This window comes from Glycine max, chromosome 3, assembly GCF_000004515.6.
Source record: "Glycine max cultivar Williams 82 chromosome 3, Glycine_max_v4.0, whole genome shotgun sequence".
NCBI classification, from domain to species: Eukaryota; Viridiplantae; Streptophyta; class Magnoliopsida; order Fabales; family Fabaceae; genus Glycine; species Glycine max.
The window spans coordinates 34823301-34838804 of NC_016090.4; the positions used below are offsets into that span (position 1 = coordinate 34823301).

At 35.7% G+C, this 15504-nt stretch overlaps 2 protein-coding genes across 4 annotated transcripts; one reads left to right on the forward strand and one right to left on the reverse strand.

Moving 5' to 3' along the window:
- Positions 1-4195: 4195 nt before the first annotated feature.
- On the forward strand, positions 4196-8281 carry LOC100814835 (R3H and SUZ domain-containing protein). 2 transcript variants are annotated; one of them, XM_041013814.1, is made up of 5 exons: positions 4196-4239; positions 4660-4743; positions 5947-6568; positions 6967-7249; positions 7985-8279. In XM_041013814.1, exons 2-5 carry the CDS (start codon positions 4689-4691, stop codon positions 8033-8035), a joined length of 1011 nt encoding a protein of 336 aa, XP_040869748.1. In that variant the 5' UTR covers positions 4196-4239; positions 4660-4688; the 3' UTR covers positions 8036-8279. The 2 variants fall into 2 exon arrangements, with proteins under 2 accessions (XP_040869748.1, NP_001348440.1); NM_001361511.1 differs by lacking the exon at positions 4196-4239 and having other exon boundaries at positions 4279-4743; positions 7985-8281.
- A 3363-nt stretch (positions 8282-11644) lies between these two features.
- LOC100815363 (transcription factor MYBC1) lies at positions 11645-15094 on the reverse strand. 2 transcript variants are annotated; one of them, XM_041014009.1, is made up of 2 exons: positions 13905-15085; positions 11645-11880 (listed from the first exon to the last, which is right to left on the reverse strand). In XM_041014009.1, exons 1-2 carry the CDS (start codon positions 14800-14802, stop codon positions 11780-11782), a joined length of 999 nt encoding a protein of 332 aa, XP_040869943.1. In that variant the 5' UTR covers positions 14803-15085; the 3' UTR covers positions 11645-11779. The 2 variants fall into 2 exon arrangements, with proteins under 2 accessions (XP_040869943.1, XP_003521111.1); XM_003521063.5 differs by lacking the exon at positions 11645-11880 and having other exon boundaries at positions 12872-15094.
- Positions 15095-15504: the final 410 nt, after the last annotated feature.

Here is a 15504-nt window from a genome sequence, read left to right on the forward strand (position 1 = left end):
GTCAAGGTGAGTTTTTGGGTTACTCCTTTACTGGAACTAATCCAATAAGATTTGACATTCCTTCGGGATGCAGCATCGACAAACTCAAGGATTTAATCAAGCAAGTTGCACCTATAATGGTTCTCCCTAATGGAATTCACAACTCACAATTGGTTAGACGATTGTTCTTTCGACAACCAGGTCATGTTAAGTATTCAAAAAATTTAATTGAATATGTGATAACAGAATTGAAGAATGACGAAGATGTGCTAAAGGTGTTAGCACAATCCAACTATTGAAAACGATTCTGCACAATAGAAATTTTGGCTATTTTTAGCACCACCTATGCCTTTATAGCCATACACTCCAAAAAATATCAATCTCGCCATCACGATAGACACCTAGTGATTAGCCCACCATCATTAGAATAAAGACACACCCCTGGATTTAACTGCCATTAAACGCTTGAGTAGCTAAATTCGAAGGAGTTACCCACAAGCCATTTTCATGCAACTAGCATAAATTCCTGCCAAATTTTATCCTTCACAAAAGGCTTATTTTTAAATAAGCAAACATTCATGTAATTCCAAACAAACCAAGTGAAAAACACACCACACTATCTCCCACCTCCGTCGATCAGCAGATGTCAAAATGCATGAAGGAGCCAAATCAAAGTTAGCCCTCAAGTTACCCGCACATATATAGGAATAATTAAACCACTTCCAACACCAAATCCATAATGAATGTATCTCATTAAAGTGAAGGAACAAGTGATCAACATTCTCATCAATCAGTCCACAAAAAAATGCATTTAGTTTAACCTTCCTCGAGAACAATGTTTCTCCTTACCAAGTTTATCTTAGTCAGGAGTCGACCCAATATTAGCCTCCACACCATGAACTGAGCCTTTGGTGGAATTTCCAAATCTCAAACCCTTCTCAGAGTTTCATCCAATTTCGATCCTAATCTAAGATCGTGGAGTGTTGCATAAGTCGACTTAGCCGAGAAGGAACTAGAATTGTCAGTAGACCACACCCACACATTAGGCACACCTTGAACGAAGTTACAATTTTGTAACTTACCCATAAAAGGATCCACCATAAGACTTTCCCATACAAACCAACTCCTTCTCCAACTAAAAGCCCACTCACATTTACCTGATGCCCACCTACCCATCTTCTCAATACATACCCCATGTTGCAAAGAATTATTGTACAATCTCAGGAAAAAAGAAGCTAAGGTGTCACCCTCCAACCAACTATCCTCCCAAAACCTTGTGATGTGGCCATTTCCAATCTTCCACACTCTCAGCTTATGGAACCACATATCCACACACTTTTTGCACATCCCTCCACCATAAAGAAACAAACTTATCCACCTCCTCATCTAGGCCTCTCCACCCATCATACTTAGAAACAATGATTTGCCTCCATAAGGAGTCATGATCATTGAACAACGCCCAACTCCACTCAGCAAGAAGACACTCATTGAACCAACGTAGGTGTCTAACACCTTGGCCCTCCATCCTTTTTGCGCTACACACCTTTTCCCACTTAACCCAACAAATCCTCCTCACACCTAACTCTTCACCCTACAAAAATTCTCTTTGTAACCTCACCAAAATGTTAACAATGGAAACTGAAACCTTAAAAAAATAAAAAATAAAAGAAGGAGAGAAGAGAGAACCAAGTTAATGAGGCAAAGCCTCCCAACAAATGACAAAATTTTGTGTTTCCGAGTAGACAACTTCCTTTCAAATTTTCGCACGATAAGTTCACACATAGAAAACTTCCTAGGATTTGAACCAATAGGTAATCCCAAGTAGGTAAAAGGAATTGACCTCAACCTACAATTAAGAATATCCACATATTTCTCAATTTGTTCTTTTCCAACACCAATACCATGAAAGTCCTTGACAAAGCTTTTTATATCTTCTTTCAACATCTCCCAAAAAGCCTTAATGAATTTACAAGTTGAATCCATCTGGCCCTAGACTCTTTGAACTCCCACACTCCCAAATAGCCTTCTTTATCTCATCCTCCTCAAAATTACCATATTCGTCTTGAGAAATATTTGGAAATGAACTCCCTCCAACGTAGGTCTACACCACTCTTCCTCCTTAAACCTTTCCCTAAAAAAATTCTTTATCATCTCTTTAACTTTTTTTGGCTCCTCCTCCCTCCTTCCCTCCATCAATACCCCCCTCAACAAGTTTTTCCTCCTTCTCCAATTCACACTCATGAAAGAATTTAGAGTTACTATCGCCCTCCTTCAGCCATATAATTCTTGCTTTTTGGTTTAAAAGAGATTCACTTCTTCTAGCCACAAGTCAAAAGTCACCTTGCAATTTCAACCTGAATCTCCTCATTGGACAATACTAAAGTTTCCTCCTTTTTTATTTAAATCATTTAGAGATCTCCTCATGACATTCATGAACATTACCAAAATGATTTTTATTCCACACTTTAAGACCGTTCTTCAATGCCTTCAATTTCTCTTTGAAGACATAACTGCCCAACCTTGAACATCCAAACTTCTCCAAAGATTTTTCACAAACTCCACAAAAGGTCTTGTCATGGAACCAACAATCTAATGTCCTAAAAAGCTTAGGATCCCAATCAACATTAGAGTCTCTAATAATAATCACACAATGATCTAAGATGTTCCTATCCAATGTAACTTGAGAACATTCCCCATCTACAACTCCAATCTCTCGACACCAAAAACTTATCAAGATGACTTTTAAATTTACCATTTGGCCTAAACCAACTAAATAAGCCTCCAAGTCTTGGTACCTCCACCAATTTCGACTCCAAGATGAATTTATTAAAAGCATTCGACTCCCCCTTCTACCATCACTACACCCCTCTCCATGCCTTCCATTACCATATCTTGTCGCGTTGAAGTAAACCACAATGCACCACAAATCGATACCACTAGATTGTTTTTTAACTTTCAATTCTTCCCATTGTCGCTTCTTAATGACAAAGTCATAAGATGAGTAGACATTTATCACCATGATCTCACAATCTTCCAACTTCAATCTTCCTTCCAAACCAATGTACCCCTCCCCCACAAAATGATTGTTCACCACCAAGAAGTCATTATTCCAAAACACATAGTAATCCCCCGGATGCTTTTCACCTGTTGTACCTCGCAGTTCTCACCCCCCCACCCCCCGCTATTCTTTTGTTTCTTGAAAACATGCTATTTGAATATTTTGCTTCACCACCACTCCCTAATAAACCTCTATTTCACCTTGTCCCCCAAACCCTTACATTATAGGATATAATATTCATAATAAACCCACTATTTTCCTGTCGTTTTGCCTTTTTTTCACCTCAACAATACCTTTTCTTTATCTTGTCTCTCCAGTAGCACAATTTTCTGTAACAACTCCTGTTCATCCCCCCCATTCCAAGTTCCAATATAACCTTTGCCTATGAACTTTTATCATAACAACTAATGAATTCATCACATGGAACTTGAGACATGATGGTCGATTCAGAGCACACTAACCTCTCCCCTTCCTCTAGAAGACCAGAGAAATCCCCCAAAGCCGAAGGTTCAGACATCACCGAGTTTGTTCTACATGTCAAGTGTCTTTTCCCCTTATATTTGCCTTTCAGAGTACCACCCAGTTTAGATTTAAAAAGTTTTGTTTTTTACTTTGTTGCATACTGACACTCCCTATTCTCTTGGCAATGTCATCATTAGTTCTTGTATCACGAGTGCCATAACCCCCTTCCCTTTTACCTCCTTGTTATTATGTCCAGCCATGTTTATTTTCTACTACTAATTCAAACATATCTCATAAGATTTTATTGACTTTTCATAAAAAAAAATACGTTACATCAAGAACAAATAATTATACGTTATAGCAACTAGCAAGTTACATTCTTTTATATCAAAGCCAATTAAATTCATAAAAAAGATAAAGTATGGATTTCTTCTTTCTAAAATATTTTAAATTCAGTTTTCTCCATATATATCTTTTTCTTAATTTTCGTATCTTTAATTTTAAATTACTTATCTTTTGTTTCTCAAAGTGTATCTCTAACAATTTTTACAGTCATCATTAAATATTAATTATAACTACTTGGAAGATCAAAATTGAAATATTTTCAAATCACAGAAACAAAAATAGATTTTTTAATGAGATTTTTTTGTTGGAAGAAAAAGCAAAAAGATAATAGGAGTGGGGAATTAATGATTTGTGACGGGTGGAGCGAACCGTACAAAGAAGATAACGCTAACGCGGTGAGACCCTTTTTGTCTGTTCACATTAATTAAAACAATGGAAAAAGAGGGATGGAAGAAAAAAGATTTGGGGAAGGAAAGAAATTAGAAATATTTATTCATTGTCACCAAATCTTGTTCCCTGCAAGAGAAAGAAAGAAGGGAGAGAAGAAGTTGTTGGGTTGAGTTGGATTGGATTTCTAATCTAATCTATACCTTTCTTTTTTCCTATGCTTTTAAGGCACAAACCCTTCTTTCTTCCCTCTTCTTTCTTCTTCTTATTGTTATTCCTTGCCTTTACCCTTTAGGGAAGGAAGAAGGAACAACTATACTACTATTATCCTTATTATTGTTATTATTGTAATTAATCTTTTTATTATAGTTATTGTTGTTGTTATTATTCCTCAAATATGGATTCGTTGTGCCTCTCCAACGACTCAGTTGTTTCTGGATTCAAAGACAAGGAGTCAATGGTTGACCCCTTTTTGGTCGAGGCTCTCCAGAACCCTCGTCACCGCCTCACCAGTTAGTTTCTTCTTAATAAAATCTCTGCTCTGCTCTGCTCTGTTCTGTTCTGTTTTTGTTTTTGTTTTTTTTAATTTTTGTTTCTGGGGTGGGGTTGTTTTTGTTATATCGATTGTTCCGCGTCGTGGGTATGCTTCAAAATTCTTGCTTGAGCTTCATTTTGCTTCGACCTCTTTGAATTTTTCGTTGTAGGTTTTTTTGGTAAGAATCTGTGTTTTTACCTTTTGGTTATGTTTAGGTTAATTGAAGTCAGATCTGGGATGGTTGTGGTTATTCCCTGCTTAATTGTGATAAATTTGAGATTGAGACTCTGATTTTGATGTGTGGCGTTGTGGTTGCTCTTTGGGAATAATCAATATATAGGATTATAATATGCGGGTTTATTGTTAATTATGTTAACTAATATTGATGTGATCGTAGGCTACGCAATTATGCATGTTTCTGCAAAATAAAATTTTAGAAGATTAGCTTGGGATGAGATAGGGAAGCACCTCAATTACCAGAGTTCATAAATTGTATTTCAGTGTATCATTTTTATGCTTTGAATTTTCAAAAACATGCCATTCATCATGGACTACAAATGTTCATTACCGCTGCCATTTCATGAATCAGGCTTGCAAATCCCTTAGTATATGCTAAACCTTATCCGGAGATAGGATTTAAGCTACACTATGCCGGAGTAGCTTATGAACTTATTGGTGCTACTTTAAAACTGTCAAAGTTCCATCTCAATGTAAAGATTAATTTAAGTCATGTACAGAAGCCTGAGCCCTGGAAAATTGTTACATAAGACCTGAGGGTTGGAAACTACACGACAAAATAAACACAATTTTTTACATAAGACCTTTAGCTTATTTTCAGCCCTCTGGCTAAGATACTCTGTGAGTCTGTGAGTATCTTACTGTTATTGCATTTAGTTTCTACTATTTAGATGTTGTTGAAGTATTGCTTATTTGGATTGGATCAAAATTGTGTCATAAGCTTAAATTAGTAGTCCTCGAGTGTTGGTTGGCAGTCCTATTAGGAGTTTTATGGAAAATGAATGCGCCATTCTTTGATGATTATTTTCTGCCTGTAATTTCCCTTTACTATTGTTGTTTCTGAATTCTGACTGCATTTTGGTTGTTTTCTTTCTACTTTTTTTCTGTCATTGTAAATTTTGACATTTTATCTATTATTTTCTACTTTGTTTTTATCTTTTAGTTTTGAGGATGGAGCTGGACATCCAGAAGTTTTTGAATAATGCTGATCAGCAGCATTTTGAGTTTCAACATTTCCCTTCTTCCTACCTCCGACTGGCTGCACACCGTGTTGCTCAACACTACAACATGCAAACAATGGTTCAAGATAATGGCTTAGATGGCCAGGGAAGTAAAATTCTGGTGAGGAAGTTACCAGAAAGCAAGTATCCTGTGGTTCGATTATCTGAAATACCTGCTAAGCAGTTGGAAAATGATAAATCTGAGCTGAAAAAATTTGTTATTAGACCTAGGCCCAATAGAAACAGTTTGAATGATGCCAACGGAGTTGGGACGAAAGGAAATCCTGTAAGAAGTGTGGAAGAAAGGAAGGAGGAATATGACCGGGCGCGGGCACGTATCTTTAGTAGCCCTAGAAGCTCTGAATCAGGCGATACCTCATCCATGGTTCCAATGGACGGGAGAAATTCTTCTACTAGCAAGGATGAGAATGAAACTAGCAAGAACCCCATGGCTGATTCAGAAAGATATATCAGTGTCAGGGATAGTTGTTCGACTCGAGTTGCCATACTCAGAGATAGGGAAAAGGATCGCAGTGATCCAGATTATGACCGTAGTTATGGAAGGTGAGTCATATTACTGTATTCTGTTATTTAACTGAGAGCTTTCCCGCAATTGAATGCCGTAGTTGCAAATGCATGTTTATTTAGTCATTTTTCTGCACTAAACTTGGAAGTTGAGGTGTATTTATATATGACAATAAAAGATTAAAAGCTGTTTGTTTGTTTGTGAGAGACGAAGTAGGGGAGGGATACACAGCAAAGACTGAATAATGACATTTCTGATAATTGGCTGGCACATTTGATGGCACTCTGGATTTAAGAATCTATATAACTTGTGATGTGATGTTTAAAGATGTTTTTTGTTTCTTGAAGGTTTTAGCTATTTGACAGTTGATGCGATCTGTACTGATTTAGTAACTTTGAGTATACATTTTTCTGAATGAATTACATTATTGGTGCAGGTATGCTAGGAGTATCCCAGCCTCTGCTGTTAACTTGGTGCCATTTAACTTGCAAAAAGCTCAACCTTCATTTGCTCAATACGATGCTACATTTAACCAGTTGGGTCAGATGTCACAAACTCAAGCCTCACTTGGCTATGCACCTCCTTCAACCCCGATAATGAGTCCTTTTGGCACCCCAGGATTGAATCAGACATCTAGTGAGGGTGCTTACCTACAGTGGCCTAGTGCTGCAATGATGTATGCTCATTCATATGACCAATTTAGACATGGTGTTTTCCAGGTAAATTACATTTAGTTTACCTAATTTTATTATCCTGCAGAATTCGATGAGTGATATCTGTATTAGCTTAAAAAATACCAGGACATGTTAGCAATAAATCTATTAATTTCATTAATTAATGATGTAGGTTTCATTGTTTAATGCTCTGAACTGCTTAAAATGATTTTTGGGAATGACTGTTTGTGTGGTCTGTTAATGTATCTCATCCAATTTACGCGTTTGGTGGCGGCAGCTTGCTTTTGCCAACTTGCAATTTCTTGTAGCACAATGCATATAGATTTGGACTGTTAGGCCATTTTTATTCTCCAATATGTACTTAATTTGTGTTGGGAGGTAGATCTGTATATCTGTACAAACACGGTCATATTATTTCATTTTATTGTATTTTTTTAATGACAAATCTTAGTTTTGTGTTGGGAGGTAGATCTGTATATCTGTACAAACACGGACATGTTAGTTGGGGGGATTCAAATTCGCAACCTCTCCCCCCTCCCTTCACCCTTAGACCAACCTTGTATCTCCAATTCTTGTTGCTTTAAAATGTTGAGATTTTCCTGACATGTGATATTATGATACATGATTGTTGGGGTAGGTAAATGAATTTGCTAGACTATGCGTTGTTTGAGTTCTACTCTCTTAGAAGGATTAAAGATTTTATTTTTATTTTTTCACCTATATCTGATTTTACTTGTTCCAACACTATGCATCTTATATACTTTTTGCTGTTTTTTGCAGGCTCCATTTGGTCAACAGCCGTTGAGCTTTGACTATTCACAGAACTATTAGATGACATTTAGGGGGAGAATATTCAATTTGGATGCAAAAAGTTATGTTAGCTTTTTTAGAATTTCATGTTAAGTTCATTTGTCAGTTCTGTCATAGACCCTTATTGTAGGGATATGGCTTTGGTTTTCAGTTTTGATGGTTATAGTAAATCGTTGGGTACTTTTAATGTGACAGTTTATAAAATAGTGAATTGTAGTGTATCACTGGATTTGCAATATATGATAAGGTTTCTGTGGTTGCTTTATTAGTACCTTGTTTAATTTTGGATTTTAACGACTTACTTATTATCTTCAACCAATTCGTATTATTCATTATTTAATAAACAAAATAGTATAAAATAAAAAATTATCCTTGCAACTTAAAATATGTTGTTCTCTAACCACAAGTTTATTTGCTAATTTTGATGAGCACGCCTACCCTGTAAGGTTGATCTGCATCCCACTCTATAAGGATAAGGACGCCAGCTGGATGGAGGCCTTTAAAAAATAATTGGGCAGATAATTTTATTTATTTGATCGAGCAAGAGTCATGGAAGCGATTAAATTTTTTTATCCAATCCAAAAAAATTATTTGATTCAGTATAATATCTTTTTGTCAAAAACCCTGATTAGTCGTATACAGTAAGAAATCATATACCTTTAATGCAAGCTTGTGGTGAAATTTTTTAAATAAAAAAATAGAATATTCTATATAATATGGAAGTAAATATATATACCTTTAATGCAAGCTTGTGGTGAAATTTTTTAAGTTTGTGGTATAAGAGTAAGTTGAGATAGATTTTCTTAAGCTAGAATATCAATGACTTCTTTTTCTTCTAAAAATCAAAGATTTTTTTTTCCAAACATTAAAATCAAAATTCATTTATCTTATAAGGATTGGAAACAAATTTAAGTCTAAAATATAATTTATCTTATTTTTAACGTAAATAATGTAACAAGAAAATCTTGAATTTGCCTAATTAAAAATCTTAAACATAAATAAAAGAAACTTTTTTTGAAGTGAAATATAAAAGAATCTTAAAGTAAATAAAATATTATAAAACTAATTAAAATCAATCCAAAATTAAAACAAAATCATATTATTTCTATCAATAACTACAGTAATAAATTAAACTAGGTGTTAAATTAATTAAAAACAAAATAAAATCCTAAGATGAAAAGAAACGCTGAGCGGCATAAGATTTTTTTTAAAATTGTGATAATTTTTTTAACTTTTGAAGAAAAGCTTCAAAGCAACTTCTTTTGAAGTTTTTTTTTTTTTTAAAAAAAATTAACCCACTTATATATTTTTCAATCATTTCATTTAAAAAACCCAAACATAAGAGTTCCAAGTTTTAAAGAAAGTCACCATAAAAAAAGTTTTAAAGAAAGTCTTTATATTAATAAAATTAAGGTCTTGTTAATCAATGTTCTTAAGACATTAGTTGAAGAATTTTTTAAAAAAATTTATGATGAAAATCATAGAAAAAAAAAAAAAAAGATCATGAACAATAAATTTTTTTTCTCCCACTAAAATATTTTTACTTTAAGGTTCATTAGAAAACCTTTTTATTTCCATGTAATATATCTAACCAAAGGTGTCAATTGATACGAATAGGTTATACAAAAACCAATCAAGAATGCCACAATTCACATTTTTATTTCTCAGTTAAATTATTCCGAGTTCCCAAGAAAAAAAAATTTACCCTTCTCATTTAATGTATACCAATTAATAATAGTGTATGCCATTTCTGAAATCTGTTAGGTTCCTATACCAAAATATAACAAATTAAGCTGCAATGATAATAGTCTTTCACGTGTAACTTAATCTTATAAGAATAGCAGGATTAAATTCAAAAAATTAATTTTTAAGTATTTATACAAAAATATCAAAATTAATTCTTAACACCTTTGACGCTATTAGTATGCTTTATAAATCATTCAGCTAAAAAAAAGTATGCTGTATAAATAATATACGTCATTTTTTTCCCAATAAGGTTGCCTGAAGTATATTTTCCATTTGAGCAAAGGATACAGAGGATGATCCGAATTTTATTCCATTTGTTTCCGCGCCATTGTGCCCAAATCTGAGGTACTGTGATCCATTGGTTAAATAACAAACAATGGCAAGATTTGGTTGGCCCACTTACACGTAAATTGTGCTCTTTGAATATCAAACTCGTATTGGGCCGCACAAAAAACTATATATTTTGAACGGGGTTTGTTATTTAAACCTCACTTTTGCTTTTCACACTGCCTGCCTTTTTCTTTTAACAAAGATATCCTTCACTGAAAAATATAAATAACATACACTTCAACATTTTTCAACACTTTATCATTAATAAATTTATGTAAATTATGCAAAGTTATATCTGTTCAATGTTTCTTTTAGGATTTAATAGGAGTTGTGTTAATTTTATATGATAATAAAAATGTTTCATAAGTATTTTAGAATATATTACTAATATTTGTCCTTGCATCAATCATCCATCCAGTATGAGAAGCAAAGACATGAAAGAGGATTTTTGTTTCTGCTGTACATATGATCCACCTTTTGCAATTGAAAATAATGTTATAGGCTATAATATGAAAGTTGGAGAAGAAGAACCACTGGGATTAGATATAGTAAAATGAGTTAGTATTTCACAAAGTGGTAAATCGAAGTTTGAATTTTTACCAACAGAAATATCATATTTAATATCAGTGTTTTAAAATTGCCTTTAAAAGAAGATCCATATAGGTATAAGAATTGAAGGATAACTGATATTAAGTTTAATAAATAAAAGAACAGACACTTTCCCCTAGATTCAGTCTTTCAGTCTTTCCTTGACGGTATACGTTTCTCATCGTCATCATGTCATGGCAAAGAGGATAGATCTGTCTTTCCCTTTGAGGCTAGTATCTTACTTAAGAAGGAAAATATCATGATTTATCATATGAACAATTTTGTATATATAAAGAATGTACTTTACATTGAGTCTTGTCATAGCAATAGTCATTAAAGATTTGACGGGTACCTAGTGCACCATGGAGACAATTGATTTGTCGCAAGTGGACAAATGTCGATATGGGTTTCGACAAATGCTCAGCGCACAAAGTTAGTGACTTAGTGATATATGTACGATCTCAAGTTACCTGTAGGAACGAAACTTTGAATAAAGAGTTAAACTTTCCTCTTTCGAGAGGAAAAAAATCGATTACGTTGCACAATGTCAAATAAATGATATTTTCTTCAAGAAATTTACTTTCACAATCCATGAAATGATATCCTAGTGTTGCTGTCGTAGCTGCTAAGAAAAGAAGAGACAATGACGTGACCATTAAGAAAACAAGAGATAACAACATACCATTGTTATGATAAAAGCATATATTAACCAGTTAAGTATGTCATATTGTATTTTCTATTTGACTTAACTTCTTTTTTTTATCTTTAACTTTTTTTTAGCATAAAAGTCTTCTTCAATTAATTTTGGTGAAAACTCTTTCTATTCTTCTGCTTTCTCTTGAAAAAAACCTAGGTCAATTGTTTGCATAACTTGCGAGGCAAAAACGACCATTAATAAGTTAGTGCCTTCAAGAAAAGTCTATTTCCAACCCGGAGCAGGACAACACAATGTTTTGGACAGCTGACAAAAAAAAATATATAATATTTGTTTGAATAAACTTCTTTATAAGCACTTAAAAAAATAAGAAAAAAATAAAATAAGCTTCGCTACAAGTGCTTATAGAAAAAATCATCTAAACAAATTCATTTATAGCACTCGGATTAGTTTCCTATATATTGCATAATAACACGTTTTCTCCATGATAGATATTGGGCGATGCAAGTCTGGTTCAATTGTAAATGACACAAATCCCTACAAGTTGCTTAACAAAATGAGAAAAACCGAAAAGTAGTTAGCGATGACAACAATATTTCTCATGTGGAAGATAGAAAGAAATTCGCAAGGTTGCCACTTCGGATGGCTAAAAAGACTCCAAAGTTGGGAAAATATTCATGCTAGTTGCTGCATTGTAAAGCATTACAGCTCTTGTTCTTCATAATGAATGTGTGCAGGGTAATTTGTTCATCAAAACTAATATATAGACCATCAACAACAAAAGGAATGAAAATTCAAGCGAGCCATGAAAGGAAGGACTACAATTTGTTTATAAGCTTTTGCAAAAATAGTTTTGTCATGCTGAAGCTAAATCCATGTTTCTTTCAAAACATAAGTACATTCACGAAAAATACATGACTAACACATGAAACTCTGGAAACTGGAGAAGCAAAACAGATTAAGATTGAAATCAAGGAGTTTCACTTACAATGAGCATGTTATTTGAGTAACTTTAAAGAGATGCTGACTCTACCTAATTATGGAGTTAAGTTGCCATTTTAATTTGACTTTGAACTACTGCAATTAAGATAAGAAAGAGTTCCAGGTACACAAAAAGAAATAAGTTATTCATAGAGACTGAGGAAACTTCCAGCATGAAGATGATTATCTTAAAATGCATTAGACAGATGACTGTTTGTCAAAATTTTCAGACTATAATATTGTCCATACGACCATAAAATAGATGGTGAACATTACATTTAAGTAAAACCAATCTTAACCTTCAACGTATGGCTATTTCTCTTACACTCTCAATTGATACGGCCACTATTGATATGTATATATAATTTTGAAGTGCAAGATGTTCATCATTTTGTCTCATATAATAGCATATCATATTGGGTAATGCATTCCAACAGAGTCTAAGTATCTTTACATCAATACCCACCAATCATTTGTACTTTTACCATGCTATTCAAAACTAGAAAAAGAATGCCAATGTGAACAGTTAGATCATTATCCTTTATGCCTCCAAAACATAGCATAGCTCAGATACAGGTCATGAGCAAATTGATCATCAAATAATAAGATTCCCAAGGAGTCACAGTACATGTTATAATCTGAAAATTCTAGTCAAAGAAGAAATACACAATTAAGTAAACATGAACTTTTTGTTTTTTAAGCAGGGTAAACCTAGAAATTATAGAAACTAGTTTACTTGAGTTGATCTAGCATATAGACCCCACACCGGAGTAAGATTAGAATTTCGAACGATTGCCTCACATCAGGCATTAAAGTCTCCTATAGAATCAAACAATGTACAACTCACCTCTACACGACAAAAAACTCGACAACAAGGAGACAAGTCTTTCGCAATAGAGGTTCCCAGATTTAGGCGAAGAATTCACAACCAACCATGCCAATCAGATACGCCTCCATTAGTTTCTACCAACTGTAACCCACGTTTATTACCACCTGCAGACACAAGTACCAAATTGGTGGCTTTAGCCACTCCTTCCATGAATACCGACACAAAACCTCCCAATCAGTGACCCCCCAAGATTCCATCCAGCCATGACCAATCCCCAGACAACAAGAGGAAGCCCCAGCACCATGAAACCGCCAATTCCCACCCGGAATTACAGACAATTACAATACTATTGTAGCCCAAAAGTGACATCATGGTGAATGTCAGTCACCAGAAGCCCACAGAGAAGTTTATCCAAACAGACAGTTACAACCACAGGGTAGTTAATTAACTAATTACACCAACCAGAACTTTATCCATCATGACTTCTGTAGCTTTTGAATCTGCAGACTTAAAACTCTAGACTCCAATACCACCAATTAGCAACATATACCAATAACCCTAAACAACACAAAATTACCAACTAAGACCCTGACCAAACATGAACTTCACATTCACAAGACAGCAAGGAGACAGTGACACATACCAGAAGAAGAACAAAGAGCACAATACTATACTATTACCATCATCATCATCATATGAAACCCAAATTGAATCAATTGATCAATCATCTCCAGTTGGAAACAGAGTAAGAACCTTTCTACCTCCAGAGGCAGCATTAGCAGACTCCATGTCCTCCACATAACCACTCACAGGGTGGTGGTTGTTGTGCACAGGACCTCCACCACCACCACCTCCCATTCTCTGAAGATTCGGCCTAGACATGAACGGGTTCTCGAAGTGCCCGTTCGGCGGGGACCCGAAATGCCCCACCTGCCGGTGGTACTGCGCCGCCGCCGCCATCTGCTGCTGCTGCTGATGGGGGTGGAGCGCCGGCACGAACGGCAGGAAGTGATCCGAATTCGGCCTCGCGGCCGGGTGCAAGAAATGCGCCGGAACCGGGGAGCTGGCGAACAAGTGGTCGGTGGCGGGGTCGGCCACGGCGCCGGAGGCGCCGCCGCCTGGACCACCGGGTCCGGCGGCGGAAATCCCCTGCATGCGTTTCAGGTAGAGACGGTACTTCTGCAAGTGACTAGCGACGTTTTCGCGGGTCAAACCATCGACGCTCATGAGCTGCATTATGGTCTTGGGAACGGCGTTTTTGATGCCGAGGTGCGCGACGGCGTCAACGAAGCGCTTGTGGAGCTGTGGGGTCCACACGAGGCGGGGCCGTTTTAGGGTACGCGCCGGCTCCTCGCCGGCGGTGCCAGAGCCGAGTTCGCCGGAGTCGGCGAACTCGGCGGAGGTAGGTTGTTGTTGTTGTTGTTGTTGCTGTAGCGGGTTGGGGAGCGAGGAAGGGTTCGAAGGTTGTTGTTGTTGTTGCGGTTGTTGTTGGTGTTGGTGGTGTTGTTGCTGAGCGGTGTTGGTGGTGTGAGGGTTTCGGATGTCGAAGGCCATGGCTAGATCGGGAGTAATTAGGGTTTGCGATAGAGGCATGAGTTCTTCTGGAGACGGAAACTCCTCTTCCCATCGCGAAAACCAATTGGAATCCTCTTCCCTCATTTTTTGTTCAATTGAAACGGTGTTTAGTATTGTTGTTTAATTTAACGGTTTAAGGAGGAGACAGGGATTTGATTTGAATTGATTGGATTTGTTTTGGAAGGGGAATTTTGATTGAGAGTGGTGGAGGGAGGAGGAGGTGGTGGAGGTGGTGGTGGTGGTGGAGAGATGTTCGAGGTGGATCTTGTTTTTCTCTTTCTTTTCAGCTTTTTATTGTGGGCACTGTTGCTGATGCTTTTTTTTTTTTCTTTTATGATTATTTATTTTTTCCGGGATTTGGGGGTCTTCTTACTTGAGAGTGAGTGTTACAAGATCTCTCCAGGATTTTTATTTATAATTTTTTCCCCATGGTTGTGCGTTTGTTCCACGCGCCTCCGTGATCCACTCTGGAATTTTCAATGCCCATATCTTGATTTTTTTTTATAAGAAAAAAAATAACATTTTCTAAATCATGTATTGATTCTTTGTTTTTTTTCTTTTCTTTCGTATGGATGACGACTCATTGACTCGGTTGAAATTTGAAGAAAATGTCTAAAATTGAGTGGTTTTTCCGTTTTTGTTTTTAGCCTTTTAAGTTTATTTGATGACTGTATTGTTTTTTGTTTGTTGAATTTTAATGGTTATATTATGATTTAGTTCATGTTTGAAAATTGGACACAAAATAACTTTTGGAACAAAAGTAATTTTGTCAAAAGATAAAGATTT

What these genes read in the sequence shown, in the direction of transcription:
- LOC100814835 (NM_001361511.1), top strand. Translation starts at nt 4,629, where the DNA reads ATGGATTCGTTGTGCCTCTCCAACGACTCAGTTGTTTCTGGATTCAAA. An exon ending in CCCTCGTCACCGCCTCACCA is followed by an intron (nt 4,744 to 5,946) that starts GTTAGTTTCTTC and finishes TTTATCTTTTAG; the next exon opens with TTTTGAGGATGGAGCTGGAC. An exon ending in TTAGACATGGTGTTTTCCAG is followed by an intron (nt 7,250 to 7,984) that starts GTAAATTACATT and finishes TGTTTTTTGCAG; the next exon opens with GCTCCATTTGGTCAACAGCC.
- LOC100815363 (XM_041014009.1), bottom strand. Translation starts at nt 14,802, where the DNA reads ATGAGGGAAGAGGATTCCAATTGGTTTTCGCGATGGGAAGAGGAGTTT. An exon ending in TGCTAATGCTGCCTCTGGAG is followed by an intron (nt 11,881 to 13,904) that starts GTAGAAAGGTTC and finishes CATTTTGTTAAG; the next exon opens with CAACTTGTAGGGATTTGTGT.